The following is a 25,529-nucleotide window of genomic DNA, read 5'->3' as shown; positions in this document are numbered from 1 at the left end:
CGCCGCCCCGCGCCGCCGCCCCGCAGCCCCCCCGGTAAGCGGCGGCGGCCCGGCAGCGGCGGCGGGCGGCGCGGAGCGGGCCGGGCCGGCGGGAGGCCGGGGAGCAGCGCCGCCCGCCGCCAGCGCGGCGCGGCACGTGTCGGGCGGAGCGCGGCGGCGGGGCCGGGGCGCGGCGCGGCGGCGGCGGCGGCGGCGGGCGGCTCTCCTGCTTCGGCGGTGCGAGGTACGGGCCGGAGGGGGGGAGGTGGGTTGTCCCTGCGCTGCCCCGGCTGCAGCAGCTCCGCCTGGCTGCCCTGCCCCGCTCCGTCTGCGGGGCGCTTCGGTGCTGCACGGTGCGCGGCGCGGCGCGGGTGGCTGTCGGTGCGGGGCATGGTGCATGGCATGGCACGGTGCGGGGCGGTGCATGGCACGGGGCACGACACGGCTCGGCACGGCATGCAGCGCGGTGCTCGGGGCTGGATGCGGCGCGGCTGGAGCAGCTCCGCGCTCCGCACCGTGCGGGCTTGCAGGGCAGGCACGGACGTGGTGCAGTGACCCCAGTCCCTGACTGTGTCCCTTGCCTTTCCTGGCTGTACGTGTGTCTGTCAGAGCCGTCCGTACGTCCGGTGGAGAGGTGTCTTATTGTTACTGTCTGGGGTTGGCACTTCGTTCTGGAGTGAATTTTGTTCCGTGTGTTCGTTCGTTTGTGTGTCTGTGGACCGTGCAGGCTCCGTCCCGTCTGGTACCCTGTGAAGGGCCTGTTATGAGGGAGAGTCACGAACAGACGGTGCTTCAGGAGTGAACGGCTGTGATGGTTCATCCAGGGTAGTTCAGTGGAGTATAGGATTCACTGAAATATTTAAGTATTCTAAAGTGCTTGTGTAATAAAACAAATTTCAACATAGCCTTGTGGGAGAGAGATCCACAGGTTAAAACCTTCATGCTGGAAAACTTTGTGTGTTTGCTGTCTTGTGTGTTGCCTTTTCATTCTGGTGTATGTGTCTGTTCCTCGGCCATGACAGAGGAGAGGTAGGGGCTGTGCAGCCCACTCCTGTTTTGTTTGGCTTTGAGGCTGTGAGTGTTACAGTAGCATCCAAATGCTTTGATGTATGCAGCAGCACCCCTCCTGCTCCTTTCCTCCATGGACACGCACATCAGTATTTCATCCCAGGAAAATCTTCCAAGGCCTCTAATCCTTCTCCTTTGTGAGCTCTTCCCGTCCGTATCTATCAGCCAGAGTCCCTTCTCCTCCTCTATCCTCAAACCAGCTTTGCCCCTGTGGCTTTATCCCTATCTTAACATCCACTCCTAGTCTAGACACTCCACAGCTAAATTATTCTCAGCCGATGGCCAAGGGATTAAGGAAGAGCTGTGGAGATGGATGTGGGACCTGGCGGCTGTCTCCATGCAGCCCCTTGCCCATGGAGCTGGGCAGCCTGCCTGTAGCCTTACTGACTCATCTTCATTGCAAAGGGACAGTGTGAACTGCTGTCTTTGCCCTTAAAGATGTACCAGATTGCATTTTTCTCAGCAAAACAGGGAAGCACTGGCACTGTGAAGCCTTTGGGAATGAGGGGGAGCCCCGCTGGCCTCCCTGTGAGCAACATGTGGGAGATGCTGTAGCTGCCAGCATTGGAGGGACATGCCTGCTCACTTTCCTTCAGAAACAGTTAAGCATAGATGGTCAGTACAATGGTCAGTACAAGAAATGGTGATTTATGTGAACCAATTCTGTTCACTAATATGCTCGTGGAGAGAGTGGGGGTGTGTGAGTGCACACAGGTTGGCAAGCTGTGGGTTTTTCTGGCCTCCCTTCGAATCTGGCCTGCTGGCATGATGCTTCTATTACTGAAAATTACTTCTAGCGGGAATGCTGAATCACGTACTCCCCATAACTGGGAGATAGAGTGGGATGAAGGTATCAGTCATTTGCTTTTCCTTAGTGGTGTTTGTTTTTTTAGTTTCCCATTTTGTCTTGTGCTCTTCTTATGTCAACCCAGGCAGTGATGCCGGCAGGCTGGGCACTTCAGTATGGTGCTTATTAGCAGAATTTTCCCTGATACTCCTTTTAAGTTTCTATTTTAAATTTTAACCCATTCTTAAATCTCTTTATGAAGGGCTGCCTGACAAAAAAATAGTCTTTAGTTGTGGTTTTTTTCACCCTTGAGATCTTTCCAGACTGCTGGTTTGTCCCCTCCCCATCTTAGTCATCCCATATTGTGCTAGACAAAATTAGCTCCTAACCTTTCCTTATAAATCAATCCCTCTGGCCCACTGGCAACATTTTACTCTTCTCTGAACTCCATCTGTTGAGGGTGATAGAAAGGCCAGGCAGGATCCCCGTAGGTGTCCATCCCGCCTTGCTCCAGAGGTGGCACAGAGTAAGGGGCAAGTGGCCTCTAGTGGCCGTGGCCAGCTGTGAATGTGCCGAAGGGGAGCACCGGTGCTTTCAGGCTATGGGCTCTCCATTCCTCAGAAACAGGAGTGCTGGTAGGGCTAGAGCTGGAGAACACACTTCTCATCCTCACCTCTCTCTCATCCCCAAAGCGTCGGAGCCTTCCAAGATCTGAGCCCAAGTCCTGCCGGCTTGGGGTGCCCACACATCGCATCCTGCGTTCACAGGGTGGTGAGTGGGGCATTGATGGAAACCCCGTGGGTATCTCCCAGTCCCTCTGAAATTTCAAAGCAAGTCCCCAGGGCTCTCTTACTGCTACTACAATTGTCTGGCTTTTAGCTGTTCAGCCTCATTAGAGTGATGGCTTCAGCATAATTCTGAATGCGTTGCTCTGATGGGTAAAGAAAGACTAAGTGCTGGATTTTCCCTGCCTTGTAACTTCGTTTATGCAGTTGGGCTGTAGTTTTAAACTCCGTGTAACATCTTACAAAGCTGGTTTCAGCAGAATATGTTGTACCCAGCAGTTCTCCAGCATGTGGGTTTCCTCCCTCCCAGAGCACAAAATGCCCCGGAGCCTCTGCCTTGCTTTAGACATACCTAAGGCTGACCTGAAACAAAGCACATTGCTTCACAACCCTGCTGATACTTCTTAGTTTATTTCAAAGGCCCCACAAGGCATGTTAGTGGCATTGAGAGGTGAAGCTGAGCATTAGCATTTCTTTTGTTATATTACCTTTACCGTTGCTAAGTTTTAGGGATTCTGCCTCTACAGGAACCGCTGTCCAAAGCCCCATTATCTTTTTACTCCCTAAGTTAGAGTGTTTGCAACAAGTTTTTGCACTCACTCTGTAGTTGTGAATGTTCTGTTCCTTAAAAATGTCCAGTCCGTTCTTTAACAGTGGTGATGCCATGGCCCTGCAAACTGAGGTTCTCCTGCCAGCTCTTCCCACTGGAATAAAATGTTCCCTGCCTTCAATTTCAAATGTACTGCTGTTTGTTTTCATGGAATTATACCCTCTTCTTGAATTAAATGCAAAAAAAAAAGCATTAAAAGCATCATGTATTAACCTTTTCTCTATCATGCCTCCTACTGAAAGGATGGCCTGGATGCTGCATTTGCTGTTTAGATGTCTGTCTTTGCAGCCTATTTCTCTTGAGCTGTTGAGGTTTTACTGAGGATGAAATTAGTGATGAATCCATTGAAGTGTGTTTCATAGGTTTCTTCCATTGTGTTTTTCCTTGTTCCTGATCATTAGGAAGGTGGAACAAAGGAGCATCCTTCATCAGTGGTCAGGTTCGCTCCTCAAAAATTTGCCTTACAGATGGTCCTGGGATTTTTGGTTTGAATAAGCTCTTCATGCAGGCAGAGTAAGCAGACTGTAGACCTTCTGGAGATCTTCAAAGATAAAAGGGATGATGAAGTGGCCTTACTGGTTTCATCCTTAGCTGATCTTTAGTGTTTTAGTCACCTGTCTTGAACAGTGTCCCATGCTAGGTACTTCAGATGAGATAGTAAGAAATCCGTCAGCAGATAGCCAGGACACGGATTATAATACTTACTCCAAAGCTTTCATAGCTGGAGAATAGCTTGTTCTGGAAGATGGATTTAACTTATCTTAATTTTCTTTGTCATAAATGCAACTCCTATACCAGAGAGATGGCCAAGCTCTCCTCTGACTTTGCAGCTTTTTGCTCCTTGATGACATCACTAAAAAAATGTTTTGCCAATTTTGAATTAATTTGTATTCTACCCTTGTAGTTTTAACAAATGTCCGTTTTCTTGTGCTGTGAGCTGAGGACACTGTGCTTCTCCCTGTGCCCAAATCACTGGGTATGTGTTTACATCTTCTCTGTTTCAGATGAGTTTTTGGGGATCAGTGTCTTCCCAGTGCCAGTCTCTGTACCATCTCCAGTTCTTCCTAGAGTGCAGCCTATGCAGCTTAGGCTGTCCTGCTGCTGTAGATGGTTTAACTAGAGGTGTTTCTGTGTAAGTCTGTATCCCAGTCTTTGTCAAGCGTGGCACCTCTTTACCCTCCTCACCTGTAGCTGGATATTGAGCAGATTGTTCCTTTGTGCTGTGCTCAGGGACTTGTGTGTCCTTTAGCCCTGCCAGTGCTGTCAGGGTGCAGATCTGAAGCCTGAAGGTTGGTCTCTTTGCCTGTAACATGTGTTGTTTTGTGTGTGGCGTTTGAATGATGAACTGTTTGTCCTTGTGCTATCTCTGTGGTCTGCACAGCTTTCTCTATGATTTCTCTTCTGGCCTTTTTTGGGATCTGTCCAGTTAAAGCTAGGTACCCCAGGACCACTCTGCTGCCTGCTCCTGGCATGTACTCCCAGCACCTGATCTCTCTGACTTTTTCTTTCCCTGGTGGTCAGTCACTCCCCAGCTTTGCACAGGTGTGCTGCTGTAGAGGTGGCTGAGGAAGCTTTTCTTTCTCTTACACAGCCCGTGCAGGAGCTGTCTATAGCTGCTGTCTCCATCGGCCCCTCTGACCTTTCAGAGAAGGACAGGATCCCATCTATCCCTGATCAGCTGGAGGTGGTGGCCAGAGCAGTGTGGGCTGGGCCACTTGCCCCTGCACACTGCTGGGGACAGGCATGTCCTAGTGATGCCAGGGAGGCTCTCCAAGGGCTGGTGAGGTGACCTCTGGATCAGGAGCCAGGGGCTTGAGGGCAGTGGCCAGCAGTCTCCCACGACATTCCCTTGTCCTGCCCTTTCTCCACAGGTTATGCCACTCTCCAGGTTTGCTGGGTGCCTGCCGGTGAAAGAGAAGGGTTGATATTTTGCCCAGGCCCTTAGGTCCTGAACCAAAATGGCAGCTGGAGAGTCCCCTCCCGTAGGAGATGTCTTCATCGACCTGCAGCAGGTGAGGTGGGGATCCAGCAGCAGCGGGGCTGTCTCTTCCCGGGGACCGTGCTCCTGCGGGCTGAGAGCGGGACTGGTGTCCTGGCAGCTGCAGCAGGAGACACAGCCTGTGTTCACCGGGACAGCTCCGCACCGAGCGCGCCCCGAGGCTGCCCGTGAGCCCACATCCTCTCACACAGGCCCAGAAAAGGCCAGAGAGCGCTCTCACATGCCATTGGGTAGGGCACACAAGTGACAGGAGGAGCTGAGCAGCTTGAAAATGGACTATCTCCGTTTAGGCTGGGCTTGAGACACCTGTGCTAAGGTGGGAGGAGAAGCAGTCTCACCCACAGATTCAGAGCTGCTCCTAGGCCACAGCTAAGAACAGGGATGCGAGGAGAGGGATCTGTCGGCTAAAGCTGCCTTGCTCCCTCTTTCTGCCTAGCAGATTTGTCACAGTTGGGCCTCCTCCTGTTTCCATGGAAACACGGGAGTCCACAACAGCTCTGCGCTGGCATTTTGGCTATATTGATGGAAAATTTTACCAGCTGCAGCTGCTCAGGAGAAAGAAAGAAAGAAGGAAAGAAAGGCCAGGGGACACTTGGTGATGCTTATCTCAGGGCATGTCCACCAACAAAAGGCAGAGAAGTTCCATTGCCTGAAACAGGAGGAAAAGCCTGAAGAGGGCATCTGAGAGGAACTGGGAGTCCCTAGGTGTGTGTGGGGGAGGTGGAAAGGCACAGGGTGGTCACTGACCCAGGGGGCAGCTCACCAGAGCAGGGATGCTGTTTCCCAAGGGGAAATACAGAGGAGGTCTAAGAACAGAGAGATGGCAGACCAGGCAAAGGGAAGACTAGAGGGCAGCAGTTAAATGTGAGGAGAGGGAGATTCTGGCCAAACAAAAGCTACGCATTTCCTCTAATGGGAAAAACAGGCACTGGCGTGTTCCCTTGATACCTGCCACTCAAGAGAGATGTGGAGGACCACTGAGGTATCCCTGCAGAGTGTGCCTTGGAGCTTGCTGGTCTGTTCTGGCACTTGGTTCTGAGCAGTGCTGTGCCTCCGTGTGACAAATTATGCCCCAGGCCTGTTGTATGGAGCCTGGTGCTCATTAGCGAGCCGGCACTGTTGGAAGGGCAGGAGGATCCAGAGGGCTTTAGGGGTCTGCCGTGTTTGATTCTTACCTGGCGGTTTCTGTGCAGGGCAGAGATGACGCAGAGAAAGCCTCTCCTGGTGCCGAGGACGATGAGGACTTGGATAAGACTTTGTCAATCGAGAGATTTGGGGACCTGATAAGCAAGTCAGCATCAAGCAATCTGGAGAAGCAAAGTCGCAGCTACAGTGAGAGAGATTTTGAATGTATGTAGGTTTTGAAACATTGTACCCCCTTTCACCCTCACCACCAGCCCTCACTCAGTCCCATGTGCTCTGCAGCCTTGTGCCAGGACTGCAGATTGTATTAGCCTGCTATTCACTTCCTTCCTCCAGAGCGTTCCCAAGGTGCTATGTACACACAGTTTAGCACCAGTGCCCACGGCCTGTTTCCAGTCTGTTCCTGTTTTCTCTGTCTCCATAGCTATAGCTACTGCACAGCCCACCCAGCAGTGTAGCTCAGCCCAGGGTGTTTGCTCACCTCCTATACCAGTCTCTGAGACCTCTGCAGCTACTTCCCCAAGTTGAAATTTCCTGTTTAAAGCAAATTTTCTTCCATGTGGCTGCAAAGAAGCGTCGAAATATGACCAGAAGCCAGGCTGTCCTCCCCTGTCTAAAAGCAGATGGCTCCAGTCAGACATGCCTGTGTATTTCTAAATAGCACTCAAGAATCCATTGGGCTTAATCTGATCAAAGAAAGGAACTGCAAAATAAAAATGGAGTGTGAATTTAAAGTGCTGTAGTTATCTCACCTGAATTCATCTGAGCATCATATCTATTCCTCTAACTGCTCTTTCATGATGAAGACAACTGGTCTGCCCAAAGTCACTTTGGGTGTTAAATGAGAATGTACCAACAAGGGTGGCTGTAAGATACTGCCTGGTGTAGGTGGGTTATGTTACTTTGTAGTAACAGCAGTGGAGGGCAGGAAGAGGCCCCCGTCCAGCAGCCTGTTTGTGTGGCAGACACGTAGCAGTGGTTGGGAGATTTTCCCAGTCTGTGGCTCTCCACAGTCACATAGTGCTTCTTTTCCAGCTTGGCTTTGATGGGATACAACCTTGGGAACATTATGTCCCAAGTACATCACCAGGCTGTTTTCTGCTTGGCCACTCATTTCCAATGGCTGTTATAAAAGCTTGCTAGTAAAAGTCTATTAATGTAGTGTATTTCAGCTGCTGGTTTTTTGCCTGTGTCATTTCTCTACAGAGGCTCCATTCAGATAACACTTCCCATCTGGGCTCACGGTCACTCATGCACATGGCTGCAAGGTGCTGATAGCTTTGCTGTGGGTTGAATTCCTGTCCTGTGCCCGTAGGACCTACCTGCTCAGAAGCTCTGCCTGTGTGCACAGGTCTGCGGGTTGGCTTGGAGGACATGGATGAGCTGCTTGAGCATGCATGGCAGAAGCTTTTTGAAAATTTGACCAGAGATTTGTACTGTTTGGGGTTGGGGTTTCCTTTATTAATAGGAAAATCATTTTTCTTTTGTCAGAATCAAACTTTTTTTCCTCAACTTCTGATGTATTTCTGTTGTCTAGGACATCAACCCTGATTATCAAAAGTTGTATGCAGTTTGTATTCATAAAGTTGGAGGATCTGGTTAGGTCATTAGACTTTTAAAGATAACATACCAGCCCATAGAGGTGAATGCTCTCTGTGCTTAGAAATGTTTCCTGCTCTAGTTGAAGCCAGGATTTCCTAATATGTAGGCTCTTCCTTCTGAACTCACTATCCAAATTACTTTTTCATATCTCTTGTATCAAGTTCACCAAGAAATGTAATCAAACATCTGGGGCACTAGATTGGTAGTAACTTTCCATACAGGCAGGCAGTGCAAGAAAGGGAGCACGGAGTGAGGGCAAGGACTGGATGCACAGGAGGACAACGAGGAAGAAGAGGGAGGTATGAATCCTTTTGTGTTTGGGAGAGGTGTGTTTTTCTCACCTCCAGACCACCTCTGTGGAGATATGATCAGTTGACACGAGTTGAATGCAGGGGTGAGGAGAAGAGCAGTGCTCTGCTCTTCTGTGCCAGATTGCACATCATCACTGCCCTTCCCTGCAGCCCAAGGCTTCAGTTTGCTTCTGATCCAAACCAAATGTTTCTGTCTTGGGCTGAAGTGAACAAGCCAGAAGGGAAAGATAGGCTGTGTCCTCACCAGCAGCTTTGTGCTGTTGAAGAAGCAATGTGTGTACGGTTGAGGTCTTCCTTGCTTCTAATATTCAAAATTCGTGCCTGACGCATCTGTGGCATGCTATAGAAGTATAGCAGTAGGACAGGAGGGTCTTTCTGCCACATCTTGAGAGTGAAATAAGGTACATTCAGTTAAGTCAAAGAAAAAACAGTTTGAGAGAGAAGTGTTTATAAAGAGCCCAAACTTACCAATTTAAGACATCTAACCATTCTAATTTAAGACGTTAGACCATTCTAACTCTCCTCTAATCTTGCCACAAGCTGGTTCTTCTGAACCAGGGGGATGTGTGAAATATCCCTGCTGTTCCCAAGGGGGGAAACAAGGGAGAAAAGACTTGAGAAACCAAAGGAAAGGAAACATGACAGCAGAACAATGAACCTGCCTGGCTCTCCCAGGGAGAAGGTTACAGCCTTCATTGAAAATGTCCTTTGAAGGTAGTTTTCACTATAAACAGATTTTGCTGCCATGTCACAGGAAAGCTGGGAAGGAACCAAATCAAAACAGGCTGGAAACAATTCCTCAGGAAGAGCTGCCAAGCAACACCCCCTTGCCAAGTGGCTAGTGCCCCCCTGATTTCAGCTGCTTTGGGTGCAGCCCCAGGACCTGTGCATCCTGCAGACTGTTTGTGGGAGGCTTTGTGCCTGCAGCTAGCCCTGGCAGCAATGGCTTCTCCTTCTCTCACAGTGGGATGCTGAGCTTACCCTGTTCCCTGCCTGGTACGTTGCCTTTGTTTTGGAGTGAAGGCTTAGAAATGCCCTTAATTTCTTCTCATTCTGTAATTCCCATGACACCCAGGTCAAGCCTGTATGAATTTCTCTTTGTAGATTAGTTTAAAGAAAAGTCCTTTTGCCCTGTTTCTTTACCCTGGTTTTTAAAAGACAGCCTCCTAACTGAACCTGAATTTCAGAGGCTGGCAGACACATGCCCTCAAAGCACCCGGGATGTGGACTTAGGTTGCATCTGCACTGTTGCTCCTGTTGCTGTGTAGGAGGAACTTTCTGTCAAACCCTGGGGGATAAATAAGCTACATCTATTCAACTCAAAGAAACATTATGCAGAAAAGAAATCACTATCATTTAGCATGGAAAAGACCTTTAAGATCATCAAGTCCAACTGTAAACCTAACACAAGTCCATCATTAAGCCGTGGCCTAACCACTAAGTAATGTCTTGAGAAAGTTTGTAAAGGGCCCAAATCATGCTTGAAGATGCAAGAAACACTTCCCTAGGTTTAGGAAGGTGATATTGCCTGGGGCAGGACACTGCAGCTCTGCACTGCCATGCAAATGACTTTTGGCAGCACAGGGAATGGAGTGCTGCCTTCCCCAGGGCAGTGTAGCTGCATTGGGGTGGCTTGGCACTGCACAGGGGCTGTGTCTCCACCTACCTCAAGCTGGACACAGCCTGCTGCATCACTGAAAGAGCTTTGCTGTGTCCCTGTGGGCTGGTGGCTCTCCTTGCCCTTCCTGGCCCTTGATCTTCAGACCATGCTGTTTCCTGGAGGGGCGCCTGGCAGGTTCCTCCCAGCCTCTTCCTGCCCCTGACTCTCTTTTTCTCTCTCAGTCCACCGCCAAACCTCGCACCACATCCATCATCCCCTTTCCACTCACCTCCCTTCTGCCCTCAAGTTCCAAAAGAGGCTACCCCGTGCCAGCAGGAGGAAAAAAAGGAGGAGGAAAAAGAAGAAAACCTCAGTACCTCCCTCAGAGGTCACCCCCACCATCCAGGAAGAGGACGAGGAGGGAGGAGAAGAGGAGGAAGAAGAGGAAGAAGAAGAGGAAGAAGGAGAATCTGAGGCAGAGGAGGTCCAGGAGAAAGAAATCTCTGCAGAGTCTGAGGCTGAAGCTCGTGGGAAGGACACATCCCCTAAGCTGGAGTCCCCAGGCAAACCAAAGGCAAGGCCAGGGCATGCCTATCTGGATGGGACTTGGAGTCTGGGGGGAGGTGGTAGAAGGGTGCCAGCAAATGTTCTCAGGGATAAGAAGTTGTAGCTGTGCAGTACTGTGGGAAGAGTGTTTTTGTCCTTGCCTAGCAGAGATGGCCACCAAAGGACAGCGACAGGTAAGTCATTGCTTGGTATGGATGCAGGAGTGGGTGTGCATAAGTGTTTTAGGGCTGTAAGACCCCTGGGGGAAGATCAGTGTAACTGTTCTTAAGGTTTCTATTATAGTGGAGGGCTCAATATGACCAGTCCCAGGGTGTGGGGCATGGGGGGAAAGTCATTGTGGCCCATTCTGAGGAGGCTCCATGTGCCAAGGGTTGTGGTGAAGGCTGTCTGCCCAGCTCTTGCTGTCAGGACTGTTGTTCTCTGCAGTTCACCGTTGGCAGCGATGAGGAGGAGTCCAGCAGCACTCTGGCTCCCGCGCAGTTCCACGTGGAGGAGGAGTGTGGCATGCTGTCCCCCGTGCCTCGCTTTGCTGACCTGCTGCAGGACAAGGGCCCTGCCTCTCTCCACAGGTAGGTGAGCAGTGCCAAGCTGCCTGCTGCTCTTCCCAGCTCAAGGTCACTGCTCAGTGTGTCCCCAGGAGTAGTGTCTGTGCTTAGCCTGAACTTCCCCGCTGAGTCAGAAGGGACGTGAGCCCCAGAGGGAGAGCATCTGTGAACAAGAGGGCTGCTCTCTGGTGCGATGATGATTCCATGGGACTCCTGCAACCTCCCTGGGTCCATGGGATTCCCCATAGTGTAGGGTTAGAGGCACTGGGCTGCACACCTGGAGTACCCTTCCTCCCAGCTAACTTGTGCTCTCATACTGAACTGCAAGCTGGGAAGCCCCAGGAGGGGACCATCAACTCAGGGGTAGGTCCCCAATGCTGGGCACAAGCTGATCCCACTCTGTGGTAGGGAGGAGGAGGATCAGAAGGAGCAGCCTTCAGGATTTGCAGGAGATGATTCCTGGCCCTGCTCCTTCTCAGGGACTTGCTGGTCAGGGTTGGGCCGTGGGACCCCAACCCCTGAGGGCCACTGCCCATTCTCATTCACCCTGCTTACTACTGTCAGTCTCTTTGGTTCCTACAGCCCCCCCGGGCCTCGAGAGCGCCTGTCCCGTGGGTGGGAGAAGCGCAAGGCCTGGGGCCAGGTGGCGAGTGGACAGCGGGTTACCTATGACTTGAAGGAGAGGATCTGCATCGGCAGCATGACCACCCTGGAGAGTGCGGCGTACCAGCGCGTCCCCACGGACGAGGCCGAGGCCCAGATGCTGGCGTCTGCAGACCTGGATGGCATGAAAAGTGAGGCTTTACAACACTACCTGCGTTACTAGTGCGTGTGTCCCTTTGTCCTGTGCTTCTCTTGCTGTCCCCTAGCAGCCTCAGGCATGGTCTTCAGCCTGCCACAGGACCTGGTCCTCATCTTCCTGTTCCCCAGATCCTTCTTTTCCAAGTGTCTCATCTCTGTCAGCTTTGCATTGTCCACAGCATGTTTTCAGCATCTCTACTCCCACTTACCCCATGGATGCCTGCTCCTCCACCCACCCCCTGTCCTCTCTGGCTCAGGGTTCCCAGCATTTCCCTGAGACCCAGCTCTCTCCTCTCCTGACACACTTTCCCAGCAATCAGCCCTCTGTGTGACACACTGCCAGCTCTGCTATTGCAGAAAACCTGAGGTGAGGAGCCTCCCCTGTCCTCTGCTCTTGTGGCAGAGGCAGCTGCCCCCTCTGGAGCGCCTCCGAGGGGGACTGCCCCTGTGCGTGGCACGAGGACAGAAAGAAGAGACGTCATGGAAATGCACGCTCTGGGCCTGAGGACATGGAGAATTCAATAGGTTGCTCTGCAGGCTGGAGAGGGAGGGAGACACCAGAGGGGAGAGAGGGAGAGAAGTGGTGCTGCACACACAGCCTGCCTGTCCCTGGGCCACGGGCACTGCTTCCCTGGGCATCTGGAGCAAGACCCCACGGAAAAGCGAGGACCCTGCTCTGGAGGAACTGGTGGGGCAGCCCCCCACGGAAGCATCCCTGGGTGGAGCCAGTCTTCCTGGAACCTCATCCGTCCTCGGGGCTGCTGCAGCCGGCACCTTCATGCCCTGTGAGCAGGGCAGCGGGGCACTGGGGCTGGCCCCAGGGCTGTGGTGAAGCCGCCCCAGGGGGACAGCTTGTTTTCCACCCATCAGCCTGCCTATCCGGGCTCCTCATCTGAAGGCGTGTCACTCATGACACCTGACCCCTGACCTTCACAAGGACAAAATGACAACCCTTCAAGAGAGAGAGGAGCCAGCGAGGAAATCAGAAGGGGGCAGCAGCCCGGAGGTAGTGATTAGCACCTGTATTCGCAACTCTCTCGGCTATGAAGACTTTGATGAATTTGCCTTCAATTTTGAAGACTATGATTTATGGGAGGCCATCAGAAACCATCTGGGCTACCCAGGCGGGGAGCCCACCTGTAAGTACCACAGCAGTGACCCCATGGTTGCAGCTGTAGATCAGAGCCCCCAGCTACAGTGTATAACTCCCTGCTGTGTTTGTTTGTACCCTTTCCATGTCAGGTTGGTCTTCTAGTTTAGAGGAAGTACAGTCTGCCCCACTGTGTGTCTGGGGACACCAGAGGAGCTGCCTGATGCCTGTGTGTCTGTCTGAGGTCTTAGTACCGATCTGTGTTGTAGTGCTTTCCTGTGTGTGTCTCGCTCGAGCAGCTCCAGAGGCAGCTGCATCTTGCTGTTTGTATTTATCAGGATGTGGCCCATGCCGTGGGCAGAGAAAAAGCAGCTACTCTGAGGTGTGTGTAAGGACAAATAGATTTCCCCTTCCATTTGTAGCACAAGGTGACTGTGCTACTGCTCTGTTTGCTGGAATTTGAGTCAAGGTGCGGATCTGGGTATCAAGCTCTCAGCTCTGCACCACAGCCTAATTACCCAAAGAAAAAAAAGTAACCTAGTCTCTGTATCTGCATGCTTGGGCATGGCTGTGAAACTAGCTGATGGCAGGCTGGCTGGGCTGCCTGGAAGGGGGAAAAGAGGAAGGAAGGAAGCAGGAGTGGGAAAAGCAGGGAAGGAGAGAATAGGAATCTTGAGAGTCAAGAATGTCTTCCTGTTCTCTGCATCTGTTTTTATATCTGCATATCACTTGCAGAGTGATCTCTGAGCTGTTTCTGAGATGGTGCAGAAACCAGAGCCTCACTCCCGTCTCTCACAGGGGTCCTTCCTTGGTACTCAGTGCTAAAAGGTGGCCCACCTTGAGAGTGAAACTGTTCATAGCCATGGCTCATGGGTGGTTGTCTAAATGTCTTCATCTGGATCATGTGTTAATTTTTCAAGGGATCTTAGGAGTGCATATGGGAGGGTGATGTCCCAGAACTAGCCCACTAAACAGCTTTACACAGAAGAGTGGGAAAGCAGAGTGATTGTAACAGCTCAGGATGCCTTGGTTCAGCTTCTGCCTCTGCCACAGACTGGTTTGAGCTCAGGCAAAAGACTTAATTTGCCCTGCCTCCCAGTCCCAGCATTATGTTCTCTTTGTCATCTGTTCCATCTTTACAAGCCTTCAGGGAAAAAATGTCTGCCCATGTGCTTCTGCAGGGACCAGCAAGTGGGGATTAGCTTCTGGCTGTTACAAGTCTGCTACTTGTTACTGTAAATTGATAGAGCATATAATAGTAGCAAAGTTCAAAATAGAAACCTGGAGCAAATTGGTTTCATCAGCTGTCCTAAGCAGAATGAACTGTAAATTCAAAGTCTGAAGAAATTGTTCCAGGTTCACCTTGGAAAACATGGCTATTCTTGGAAAGGTAGAAGGGGCAGATCACTCTGCAAGGTATGATAATGCATCACTTAAAAAGTGGGGAAATTGGGCTTTCTAGTAGTTAACACATGCATTGATTGCTACAGCTAATACTGCAGGTGGACTGTACTGTCAACTCTTAATTATTTCTGTATAATGAATCCACATAGTGGAAGAATCCTGCAGAGAGGTAAGGCAGAGTCAGACATGGCTGAGACACCAGAGCCTGTTTTGTGCAGAGCCAGTTCACTTTCTGATACAAATACTCTGATGCTTCTTTCTGGACTTCCTTCTTGTGGACTGAGGGAAATGAAAGGAGGGGAGCAGAAGCTAAGGCGTAAATTGAAGGCAATTGCCTGCTAGCGAAGGCATTCTTGGGGAAGACTTTAACCAGTGCAGTCATATTTGTCATATTCAGATTTAAGCTAGTGGAAAAGGAACTTGTTCATCTGAAGAAATCGGACTGTGGAAGCTAACGTGACAAGATCGTCTTCTGGGAGAGACTGTAGGAGATGCTGTGTGGGAGGGTGACAGACCAGTTCATTGTAGTGGAGGTACCATAGGAATTGCTCTCTGTTCTCTGACATTGTCACTGTCTTCACACTCAGATCCTGAGGAGCACTTGCACAGGAAGATCAGTACTCCCTGGGGAGTTTGGTTTCAAGGAAGAAGGACAGACTTAGGCCCTGAGCATATCACCCTTTGGTGTCAGTCTAAGATCCTGCCCTGAATAAGGACCTCAGATTTAGGTGCTCTCCTGAGCTTGACTTTCATTGGGGAAAGCACAATCTGACAGGACACAGAAAGGGTCTCTGGAGCACAGCCTGGAGCACTTCAGCTGGGTTCTGCATGGGACTCCCACAACCAGTGTTCTCCTAAATTAAGACCAGGTGCCCACCCTGCTCTTATGAGTTGTATCCCCCAGCTGACATCTCAATAGCCACAAATACTGCTAAGGAAGAGCAGCAAAGTAGATCTCTCCACAGACTGCTGTAGATAGGACTCTGGAGATGTGCCTTCAGTGCCTTTCTGATCCTGCAGCTCTGATTCCTGTCCCTGTCAGTGAGTGTGGGAGTCACTAGAGCTGCTGTCAGGAAACGTGGCTCCTTGCTTTTTATCTGTCCTCCAGATGTTTTCTGGCTAAGACTACATGCCTGTGAATGCTTTCTAGGGCTTTTGTTGAAGAGCACTGTGTAATAAGTTGTCATCAGTGAGGAAAGCTTGCTCTGCTCTGTCTTGCTGGGCAGAGTGTACTCCGGCCCTGGTTTTCCAGGGACACAGTGAGAAAAAGTCCTAGGGTGCATAGTAGAATCAGAAGCTGCAGGGATTGGAGCAAAGATGCCAGATACCAAGATCATCTGCCTGGTGGACTGCTTGTTTTATGCATGAGCTCATACTGAGCGTGCTGAAGTGGCTACTGTGCGTGCAGGAACTGAGAAATCCATGTGAAACTCCACGGAAGCCCCACACGTGCCGGGCTCCCAGAAACGTTCGTGGTGGTTATTGGGCAGTTATTGGCTCCTATCGACATTGCAGTGCAGTAAGTGGAGCAGGGAGGAGTCCTGCCATCAGCAGGCCAGCCAATGGGGGAAAATGCCCTGAGGCTCACTATTGATTCATTTTATATTTAATTTAGCGACCCAGATTTCCAAGGTGCAAGGCCATGGTATGCCTGGCCTGATGCTGGGTGTGTCTTTCCATGGCAGAGGTATACAGATATCTTTCTGCAACATCAAAGAGACCACTCAGACTTAAAATCCTGTGATTTTTACTGTCTCTCATACCCTGAAAGCTGCAGGTCTTGAAGCTAAGTGAAGAAAGATATGTGCAGACAGAACATTCACCCCAGTCAATGGAGAGCTGCCCTTGCTCTGCCAGGGAGAAGACCTTGGCATTGTCTTATAAGCACAGCCAGCAAACCTCAATGGACCCAGGCTGAGCAAAAGCCCTGAATCCATAATCTAGTTGGGGAAGCCTGCCTATCCTGTAACAGAGGCTCTGAGGCTTTCCACATTCCTGTGGGTTGTCCATGCTGAGAAAGATACACTTGCTGTTTCTGGGTTGTGTCCAGGGAAATTCTCCCTGGCAGGCTGTTGCGCAGGTGCTGTTTCTCTGGCATTGCAAACAGACTGGCATGGCTGTGGCTGCAATTTGGTGGGCACAGTGATGGGTCTGTAGAGCAGCCTCACCAGCCTCTCTGGAGGCTTTGCCTCAGCCAGCCCTTCTCTGACACAGACCTTTCCGAGGGCATTACAGCGGCACTGTGGATCATCTAGAAGCAGCGATAGCTCAACTTCACTGCCAGCCTCTGAGCCAGCCCCAGGCTGTAGCGTTACCCTACAGTCTCATCACACAATTAAATAAAACAGACACTGATATTTCCTTATGTCTCCCAGACCAGCAGCTAAATGTCCTTCCCTTTCACTGCCCTTTATGCTTGCTAAGCACCAGGCCTTCCCCTGGTGTGAGAGATGAGGCCCAGCCAGGTGCCTGCCTTTGATGTGTGGTACAGAACTGGGCAGGCAAGGCTGCAGGTTGCTTTTTATTGGGGGAATATGAGGAGGGTTCCCACACCACTTGTTCAGATACCATGAGTAAAAGCTTTTGTGATGAAGCCCCAAGTGTTTGGAGAGCCTAGGAGGAAGCCTTCTTTGTGAAGAGGTTAGCTCACAGACATCTGGGAGAGATGAAAGTAGTCAGATGAGGCAGGACCTTCAAAGTCCTGGAGACTGATGGTGAGTTCTCCAGCTGCCAGGGCTTTGGTAGCCTAAGTTAATGAGAGAAAGATGTGCTTGGATGTGTTTCCCTGCCAGACAGTGTACATCCACTAGACAAATTGGTGGCTTTTTTCATTTCATGTGTCTTCAGGCCATCGCTTTGAAGATAACCCAGGTGTGAGGAGGCATCTGATGAAAAAACCATCTCGGAGTCAGAGCACCAGGACAAGCAAAAAATTAGCATCAACTCCATCTGTCAAGAAAAAGAAGAAAAAGAAGAAGTTGGATAGAAAGCCCCACGAGGTATCCATGTGCTGTCCTCCCACACTTATTCAGAAGCCATAAATCATGACTAGAAAACATGCAATTTATAAAGTGATAAATGTGTTTCAATATAATTAATTCTTTACATGACCTTGAGGGTGACATTTCAAGCTGTTATCCATTATCATGAGAGCTAAAAATACACTTTATTCAATATAAGTGGAGATTTCCCTGAAACCACAAAGCTTTGACCTTAGCGGAGACATTAAAAGTCGCAGAAATGGTGATGTTGTTGTGGAAGTTGGCAGCACAGTAACAACACTATCTCTGGTAAGTGTGGGAAATTTAGGGTGAAACCAAGAAGGCGGCAGAGGACAAAATTGCTGTAGTTTGGTAGAAAGGGATGCAGCATTGCATCAATCTCTCCTTTCTGCCCACACCATGTGACTTGGATCTTTCTGGTGCTCCATGTGCTGATGGAAGCTCCTGCCATGCTGTCAGTGATATTTATCCTGGCTGCTTCTGTGCAGTAAACCTCCGGTTAAACTATGGCAGGATTGTTCCAGTAGCGCTTCAGACCAGGCGGTACCTCGAGAGGAGAGCTGAGGCTTTCTGTGTGCTTCTGGTGGAGCTGTGTGCATCTCGTGTCCTCGCTGTAATCCACACTAGGTGTTTGTGGAGCTGAACGAGCTGGTGGTGGATAAGAACCAGGAGATGCACTGGAGGGAGACAGCCCGCTGGATCAAGTTTGAGGAGGATGTGGAGGAGGATACAGCAAGGTGGGGGAAACCCCACGTGGCTTCACTGTCCTTCCGCAGTCTGTTGGAGCTCAGGAAGACTATTGCTCACGGTGAGTGAGGAGGAGCAGGGTTTGTCTCTTGCTCTAGGACAAGTTTTGCTGGATGGCTTCTGTTGCTGTTAGGTCCCTCACTGGAGGCACGGAACAGTGTCTGTGTCCAGGCTTCATGTAGGGTCTGTGGAGACAGACATCCTGCAGCCTGTTGAACAGGGTTTGCATTAGCCCAAGGGTGCCTGTGTTGGTTCCACGCTCTGCTTCACTGGTCTCAGGCACATGGAAGCTGCAACACCCACCTGTGCCTTGTCCAGTGGGTCTTGGGCCCAGTTTTGGTGTGGAAAGGCAAGTTTGGTCAGAGTGGGAGACTGAAATGAAAGGAGATACTAGAACTACCACTGCATCTTGGAGTTTTTGGGTTCTGTTGGGGCAAGGGTTTACAAAAATTACATAGGACTTGGACATTTCTCAGCTGGATCTGTACCCCAACCAAAGCCTGGCTCCTGGTGGAACAGCTGTGTCCCCAGAGTGTGAATGCAATGGGGAATGTTGCACTCTAGGAGCAGGGCTCTTCCCCTCATTGCTGGCAGGTGCTGTCCTCCTTGACTTGGAGCAGACCACTCTGCCTGGCATTGCTCACCTCATGGTGGAGACCATGATCATCTCTGACCAGATCAGGGCAGAAGATCGAGCCAACGTGCTGCGTGCCCTGCTGCTGAAGCACAGGTGGGTGGACATGGATGCAGGCTCCCAGGGCTCAGGGGTTATCTGTGAGCCCCAGGCAGCAAGGGAGGCAGGTCTCATGGCCACCACTCTCCCCCTCAGCCACCCCAATGATGAGAAAGAGGGCTTCTTCCCGAGGAACCACTCCAGCTCCAGCATGAACTCCATCGTGGGAAACCACCATCACAACCACACTACAGACACGTGCGTGCCCCTCATGGGGGAAGAACGCATTGAGATGGCTGACCCCAAGACAAATGAGACCGAGTGCAAGGAGGTGAGAGGGACCCGGGGATGTTACTGTGTATTTTTCCACATTCTGAGGACAGCTGTTGGCTGACAGCAGGCCATGGTGGCCACCTCTGAGCCCCTTGGGGAACCTTGTAATGTGAGGACTGAGCTCCCTGGATCACCTGGACCCCTGGAAGTCAGGTTGCTGCATTATGATTTTGGTACCTAATTTCAGCTTTGCACTGTATGCAGATGTCTGCATGAGCATTTAATAACAGCAGCAGCCCTGGTACTTGCAGGGTGGCCTTTGCTGTGAGGGTGCCTTGCTGTGAAGCAGGCATTGGGTGTGCAGCCAAGGGAAGCCCAGCTGCATTTATGCCAGTGGTGTGCAAGGCAGTTTAGGGAGACCAAAGCATGGGGACTTCACACTTATTTGTATTCTTTCCTGGCAGAAAAACCCACATCTTCATAACTCTGAGGGCCATCGTAAATACTTGAAGCTGATGGAGAAAATCCCTGAAGATGCAGAGGCCACAGTGGTCCTTGTGGGTAAGAGGTGGCATGTAGAGTGACTAGTACAGATCCTGGTGTGGCCCCAGCTGTCTGTGCCCTCGCTCCCAAGGGATAGTTGGTTGTATCATACAGGTTCATCTGGGAAGTGAGCCTGGTACACTCCCTCCTTTGGTGATGGTTCACGTTCTGTTTGCGTATAGCAAATATGTGGCCTGCCAGGGTAGTTCTTTTCCTAAATTAAAAAAGAGGTTGGTAGACACTGCTGCTGGGGCTGGGGCCCAGCTTAGTGGTGGAAGTCCTGCCAGGCTCACAGAATGTCTGGTTTTGCAATTCAGAAGTAGGTGAGTGGTGCCTGAGGGACTGATGGCCAAGCCATCACCCTGCCCTTTGACCATTGCTGCTTTCTTTCTGGCCACTTAACACCTTGCCAGCAGCTGGCCCTGTCCCTGTGTTGGCTACTGGCTGTGTGTACCAGGAGGCTTTGAGTTGACAGAAGCAGGGCCTGGCTGGTGGCAAGGTCTCAGGTATTGACTGTAACACTACCAGGACATATTTCTCTGTACAGATGGGCTGTGGGCAGTCAGGCTTGAGCATCAGTGGGCTTGGTGCCTTCTGATTGCAGGAGTATTACTTCTTGGCACTTTGCTGGCGTTAACTTCTCAGCAAACCCTGTTATACTACAGGCAAAGTAAATGCCATTGTCTACCCAGTAAATGAAAAGCTGAGGCAAAGAGGCTTGGCAGCTCAACCAAACTGATGTTTAATCCTGACGAGGCCAAATCCAGGTTCATAAATGCACATTTGAATACTCAAATAACTAACCATTGGCTTGTTTCTGAGCTAAGGCTGTGTCTTGGGGATAGCTTTGACTCTCAGAAGGCCCAGATTTGCCAGCCTGACACAGAACACAGCTCTTTGCTGGACACAGATGGCAGAAAGATCAGTAGAAATGCCAGAGAAAGACCAGTATTCAATAAACATTTGTGTTCGGTACGTGAAGGAAGCGCTGGTGTGCTGGAGGATGCGGGAGTACTTCCCAATCTGTTATGAACCAAGAAGACTGCCAAGCACTGATGAGATGCAGTCATTGTAAAACAAAATGTGCAGTTTGCACCTAAGAGTCTTTAGAGCACTTTAAAAAGATTTCCTTTTCTCTGAAAAAGAAAAAGAGAATCAGGGAACGTACAAGTTAACAGAAAAAGCTCATAGCATCAATGCTCGAGGAAGGATGAACAGTGAGCCAGTACCTATAGGCTGTTTAACCTGACATCCTTCTTGGCCAACATAGTGGCAGAGCTAATATGGGCTTCAATTAATAAATAGCTAAAGAATATGAATGTAATTATTGCCAAGCAGTAAGGTTTATGGGAAATAGGTCGTGTCAAGCAAACCTGATTTAATTTTCTGATGAGATTAGAAGTTTGTTTGATAAAAGTAACATGTAAGAGGTTTCCTTCCGTAAGTGGGAAACAACTTCTGATTTAAACTTAGCCCCTTATAGTGTAAGTAGAGCCCATCTGTAAGGGATTGAGAATGGGCTGACTGGGAGACTAAAGAAAGTAACACTGCTCGAGAATGATCAGTGAAGGATGGAGCAGTCCTCAATGTAAAGTTCAGTTCTGTGTCTGTGGTCTGGAGAAAGTACATGACTGTAGGGCTTGCAGGAACCTCCAAAACCCCTGTCTCTGCTGCTAAAGGCAGCCCAGTTCAGCTCACTCCATTGATTAACTCTGCTCCAAACATTGCCCCCTGGTAGGTTGTGTGCAGTTTCTGGAGCAGCCAACCATGGCCTTTGTCCGACTAAATGAGGCTGTCTTCCTGGAATCTGTCTTGGAGGTCCCAATTCCTGTCAGATTCATCTTTGTGCTGCTGGGACCTAGCCAGGCCAACATGGACTACCACGAAATTGGCCGCTCAATCTCCACCCTCATGTCTGACAAGGTGAGGAGCTGATGCGCAGTGATGCTGTGAGGGAGCTTTGCTGGTTCCTTAGAAGACAGTCCTGAGATGAGAGCTGTGCAAAGGCTCAGGTGGGGTAGGCTGGTGTGAGCACCTGGGATTTCTAAGATCAGCCTGGCTTGGCCAAGAAAGAATCCTCCAGTGCAGAAGAAAGAGTAGGACGGACACTTACTTGGCTGGGGCAGAGTGTGCAAGGCTGGGTGAAGAAAGGGACTATCTGTGAAAGCAGGAGAAAAGGATGAGCCAGGGTTAGAGGAGTGATGTTCTGCCGACATTTCACAGAGAGGTAGAGAGGCTGAATGATGCCTGTGACCATGGCACTTGGCCCAGACCACATTGACAAAAAATCCCAGCAGTTCCTGGGGATTGTTTTGAGGTGTTTGGATAAAGCTTTCTAGCTAAATCCCATGGCTGGGGCATCCATGCAGAGAAGCACATTCATATAGGAGAGATGAAGAGGCAGGAAGGTTTTTCTGCCAAGCAAGCGCACTGCTAGGAGTCCCCCATCTGTCTAGATGGCAGTGAAATTGATTATCTTGGTAAGGAATTAAATGCAAAGGAAAGACAATCTGAGCATCTGCTACATACATCCAGCACAGGAGTATCCGAGGTTCACAGGTCCTTCTTGCTGGTGCCATGTAACTATAAGCAAGTAACAAACCTTCCTATACTACCACTATTGCACAATTTTCTACTGAACTAGATGCTAAAAGGCTCAATCAGAAAAAGTGCATTAGAGGCAGCAAGATTGAAAGATTCCTTCCCTGAAGTTGCATGGGGCTCAGCTGAGAATGTGTTTTTAGCCAGAAGAGGTAAGGTGCCATTCCACCTTCAGTGCTGTGTTTGTGGGCTGACCTCATTTACTTGAATCTCTGCTCCTCTTGCTGGAAGAGCAGAGCCAGCTGCTGCAGCCAGGGATGGCCACAGCAAGGTTACACAGTCCTGGCGCCATGGAGAGAGAGTACAGTATCATTTACATTGAAGCTGTGGCTCCAGGGAGTCTGTGTGCTGCAGGGACCGTAGCTATCCCCTACCTCCTTTACAGGCTGTTCACTCATTCATCATCCTCCAGCCTTTTCTCTGGAAGCATGTTCCAGAGGCAGTGCAGCACTTCCAGCTGTTTGCCAGCACCTCCCTGCCTGGTCTCCTTAGTCCTTCCTTGCTAACCTGCTCTCGCTGTCAGAAATATCCCCCTTTACTGCCTAGTTTCCTTTGCATGGCAATCTCATGCTGTAGATGCCTATTTCTCTCTTTCTTTCTGTCCCCCGTGTGGAGACTCCCAAGAGTCTCTCGTGCTCCCTGCTCAGGTCGTGGTTCTCGTGCTTTATAACTGTGGTGCTTTAGGGCTCTACCAGCTTCTCCCTCAAAACAGTGATATGAGAGGGTTCAGGAGTGTGGGTCACAGAGTAGTGAGGAGAGTAGTGGATGGAGGAGCAGAATGTTACTCTAAAGGATGCAGCATGTGTTGTTTTCCCAGGCTGTTGGTAGCTGGGTCTAGTCTTGGTCTGAGCCTTCTCTCTCTTTTTCCCTGCCCCTTCCAGCACTTCCATGAGGCTGCATACATGGCAGATGATCGTCAAGACCTCCTCAATGCAATCAATGAGTTCTTGGACTGCAGCATTGTCATCCCCCCATCAGAGGTGGAGGGGAAAGACTTGCTCAAATCCATTGCCACCTTTCAGAAGTTGCTGCTGAAGAAGAGGAAGGAGAGGGAGCAGAAGTCCATGAAGGAGGGCACTGCTCAGGAAGCCAAAGGTCTCTCTATTCAAGTTTGGGCAAGTTTGTGCCTAGTGCCAATGGGCCCTTCCCTTCCAGAGCCCAGGAGAGGGGTGAGCAGGGCCTGGCTCCTGCAGTGGGGAGTGGGGAGGGGGCAAGGGGAGCAGGACAGTGACTGGGCAGCTCTGGTGGCTGGGGACAGCTGGAGGCGGTGGGATGTGCTGTCGCAGGGGGCCACCACACTAGTGCTGCTCTATGAGGTACTGGGGAGATGAACAGCCCAAGGGCCCAGCTGGGTTCCTTGCTGAAGCCCTGCCCTCCATCCACCTCCAGAGCTGTGTGAAGTGAAAGCTGAGGAAGAAGAGGAGGAAGCTGAGGACGACCCTTTGAAGCGAACCGGGATATTTTTTGGAGGTCTGGTTCGGGACATAAAGCGCAGGTACCCCAAATACCTCAGTGACATCAGAGACGCCTTGCACAGCCAGTGTCTCGCAGCCGTTCTCTTCATCTACTTTGCTGCTCTCTCTCCTGCCATCACCTTCGGGGGACTCCTAGGTAATGGGCCTGCTTTCTGGTCTGCTCTTTGCACTCTGGGACACTGGCTGTGTCTGTATGATGCTGTTCTGGGGTGGGCTTTGGTGCTGGTCACTCAGGGAGAGTGCTGGTGCTGTGCCTCGGCTGCTGCCTTGTTTGGCCTCTCCAGCCTTGGCTGCCTGGGCTCCCTCTGTGCTCCCTGCCTAACACAGGGCACCTCTGACTGATGGGATGGGGACCTGCCTCCTCTGTCTGGAGCTGTGCAGCCTGCCTGTCTGTGGTGATGGTGCCTATATCCAGGCTATAACACTCATACATTGTTCTCTTTCCCAGGAGAGAAAACTGAGGGTCTCATGGGCGTCTCCGAGCTGATAATCTCCACCTCAGTTTTAGGGATCCTCTTCTCCCTGCTTGGAGCCCAGCCACTTCTGGTCATTGGCTTTTCAGGGCCTCTGCTGGTGTTTGAAGAAGCTTTTTACAAGGTACATGTGAGCCAGTGTCTGTGCTTGGCACCTGCTCACTCTTGTCCTTGCTCTGGAGAGGGCGGCTGGCATTTCTCAGCTCTACAAGGGGTCTTTGTTAGTGTGAACTCTTTGAGTCCTTCCAGGCTTCTCTTGGCTCTGCTGACCCTTTCCAGGTCCCACTACAGGGTCTTCTTTCACCTGTTGCTACATCCATTATCCCTTGAGGTGTGACAGTGATAACAGCACTCCTCTACATGCTGACTGTGAAGAGAGCACTGTCCCTCAGCCCTGTGCTGCAGTTCCTCAGAATAATGAGCACTTGTAGCTGCATCCTAAAACTTTCTTGTTCTTGAGGTTTCCTTTGAAGATCATTTTACTTTTACCAGTGTCCAGGTTTCCTTTTATGGGAGCTCAATAACATACCACCCGTTTGGGATGTGCCACGTACATTACGCCCACCTCTACGGATGAGCCCAAGGGTGTGTGCAGAGGTATCCTGGCCAGCCAGGATGGATATGTTTCTTTCTCAAGTAGCATGACCTCTGTGCTCTTGAAAGCATCTTTGTAATGCTGTACCTTCAAGCAGTGGATCTAATTCTTCTGCTTTTCTCTGACTCCCAGCATGTCTGTGTCTTTGAAAAAGCCTTTTTTTTTCTACAGCTGGATTTTCACCTTGTCAAGAGTTTGGAGCTGGTGATGCTATTGCAGAGTGGGAATTTCTCTGCTCTCCTGTGACTGCACTTCTCACTGACTGCTTTTGCTTTGTCCAGTCACTGTGTACAGAGGAGTACCTCTGCCTGTGGTGGTACTGAGGAAGGCTGCAAAGGGAGGGGTGTGATTTGTCCTGGAAATAGTTGATGTATGTGGATGAACAGAGGCAGTGGAGATGGTCTGCTCTGTGTTGACAGCCTGGGGGCTTTTCTCCACACACATACAACTGTCTGTACACAGGGTGCTGTCTGAGATCATGGCCTTTATGCACTGGGATGTAGCTGAGGATCTCCTGTGTAGGGAACAGGCTTGTGCTGTTGAGTGCATGGAGCAATGGAGAGCTGTGTTCGAGCAACAGCACCTCCATATGGGTGGGATGGGACATGTTATGCATTGGCTGGCTTCAGCAGAGCATGAAGGAGGTACTGTTACAAAGACTGAAGCAGTAAACACCTGCTTGGTGTGAGCTGTCAGATGTTAATGCAAAGTCTGCAAATTTACCTGTGATTCTAGCTGTGAATTCACTGATTCTGTGCTGGATGCTCGAGCAGATGTAGATGCTTTTTTCCAAGACAGGCTTTGATCTTAATGGGGAAGGGATGCAGGAGGCAGCCTGAGGAGCCATGAGTAACTC

The 25,529-nt window shown here is 50.6% G+C and overlaps 1 protein-coding gene across 4 annotated transcripts in view; it reads left to right on the top strand.

Annotated features, from left to right (window-relative positions):
* The first annotated feature begins 75 nt into the window (after positions 1–75).
* SLC4A3 (solute carrier family 4 member 3) overlaps positions 76–25,529 on the top strand; it is a 33,186-nt gene continuing 7,732 nt past the window's right edge. The window contains exons 1-15 of one of the 4 annotated variants that reach the window (XM_063400671.1): positions 76–223; positions 5,101–5,241; positions 6,422–6,578; positions 10,127–10,458; positions 10,878–11,020; positions 11,561–11,790; positions 17,139–17,290; positions 17,921–18,101; positions 18,635–18,770; positions 18,870–19,044; positions 19,451–19,547; positions 21,268–21,452; positions 23,012–23,225; positions 23,520–23,741; positions 24,054–24,202. In XM_063400671.1, coding sequence (XP_063256741.1) covers positions 5,188–5,241; positions 6,422–6,578; positions 10,127–10,458; positions 10,878–11,020; positions 11,561–11,790; positions 17,139–17,290; positions 17,921–18,101; positions 18,635–18,770; positions 18,870–19,044; positions 19,451–19,547; positions 21,268–21,452; positions 23,012–23,225; positions 23,520–23,741; positions 24,054–24,202 — 2,427 coding nt within the window. In that variant the 5' untranslated portion in view covers positions 76–223; positions 5,101–5,187. Of the gene's footprint in view, positions 224–5,100; positions 5,242–6,421; positions 6,579–10,126; positions 10,459–10,877; positions 11,021–11,560; positions 11,791–12,181; positions 12,937–17,138; positions 17,291–17,920; positions 18,102–18,634; positions 18,771–18,869; positions 19,045–19,450; positions 19,548–21,267; positions 21,453–23,011; positions 23,226–23,519; positions 23,742–24,053; positions 24,203–25,529 lie in introns of those variants that run through there. The other 3 variants (XM_063400673.1, XM_063400674.1, XM_063400675.1) reach the window with 3 other exon arrangements.

The sequence above is a fragment of the Prinia subflava genome, chromosome 6 (assembly GCF_021018805.1).
Source record: "Prinia subflava isolate CZ2003 ecotype Zambia chromosome 6, Cam_Psub_1.2, whole genome shotgun sequence".
Taxonomy (NCBI): Eukaryota; Metazoa; Chordata; class Aves; order Passeriformes; family Cisticolidae; genus Prinia; species Prinia subflava.
This window is presented reverse-complemented; position numbering and strand designations above follow the sequence as displayed.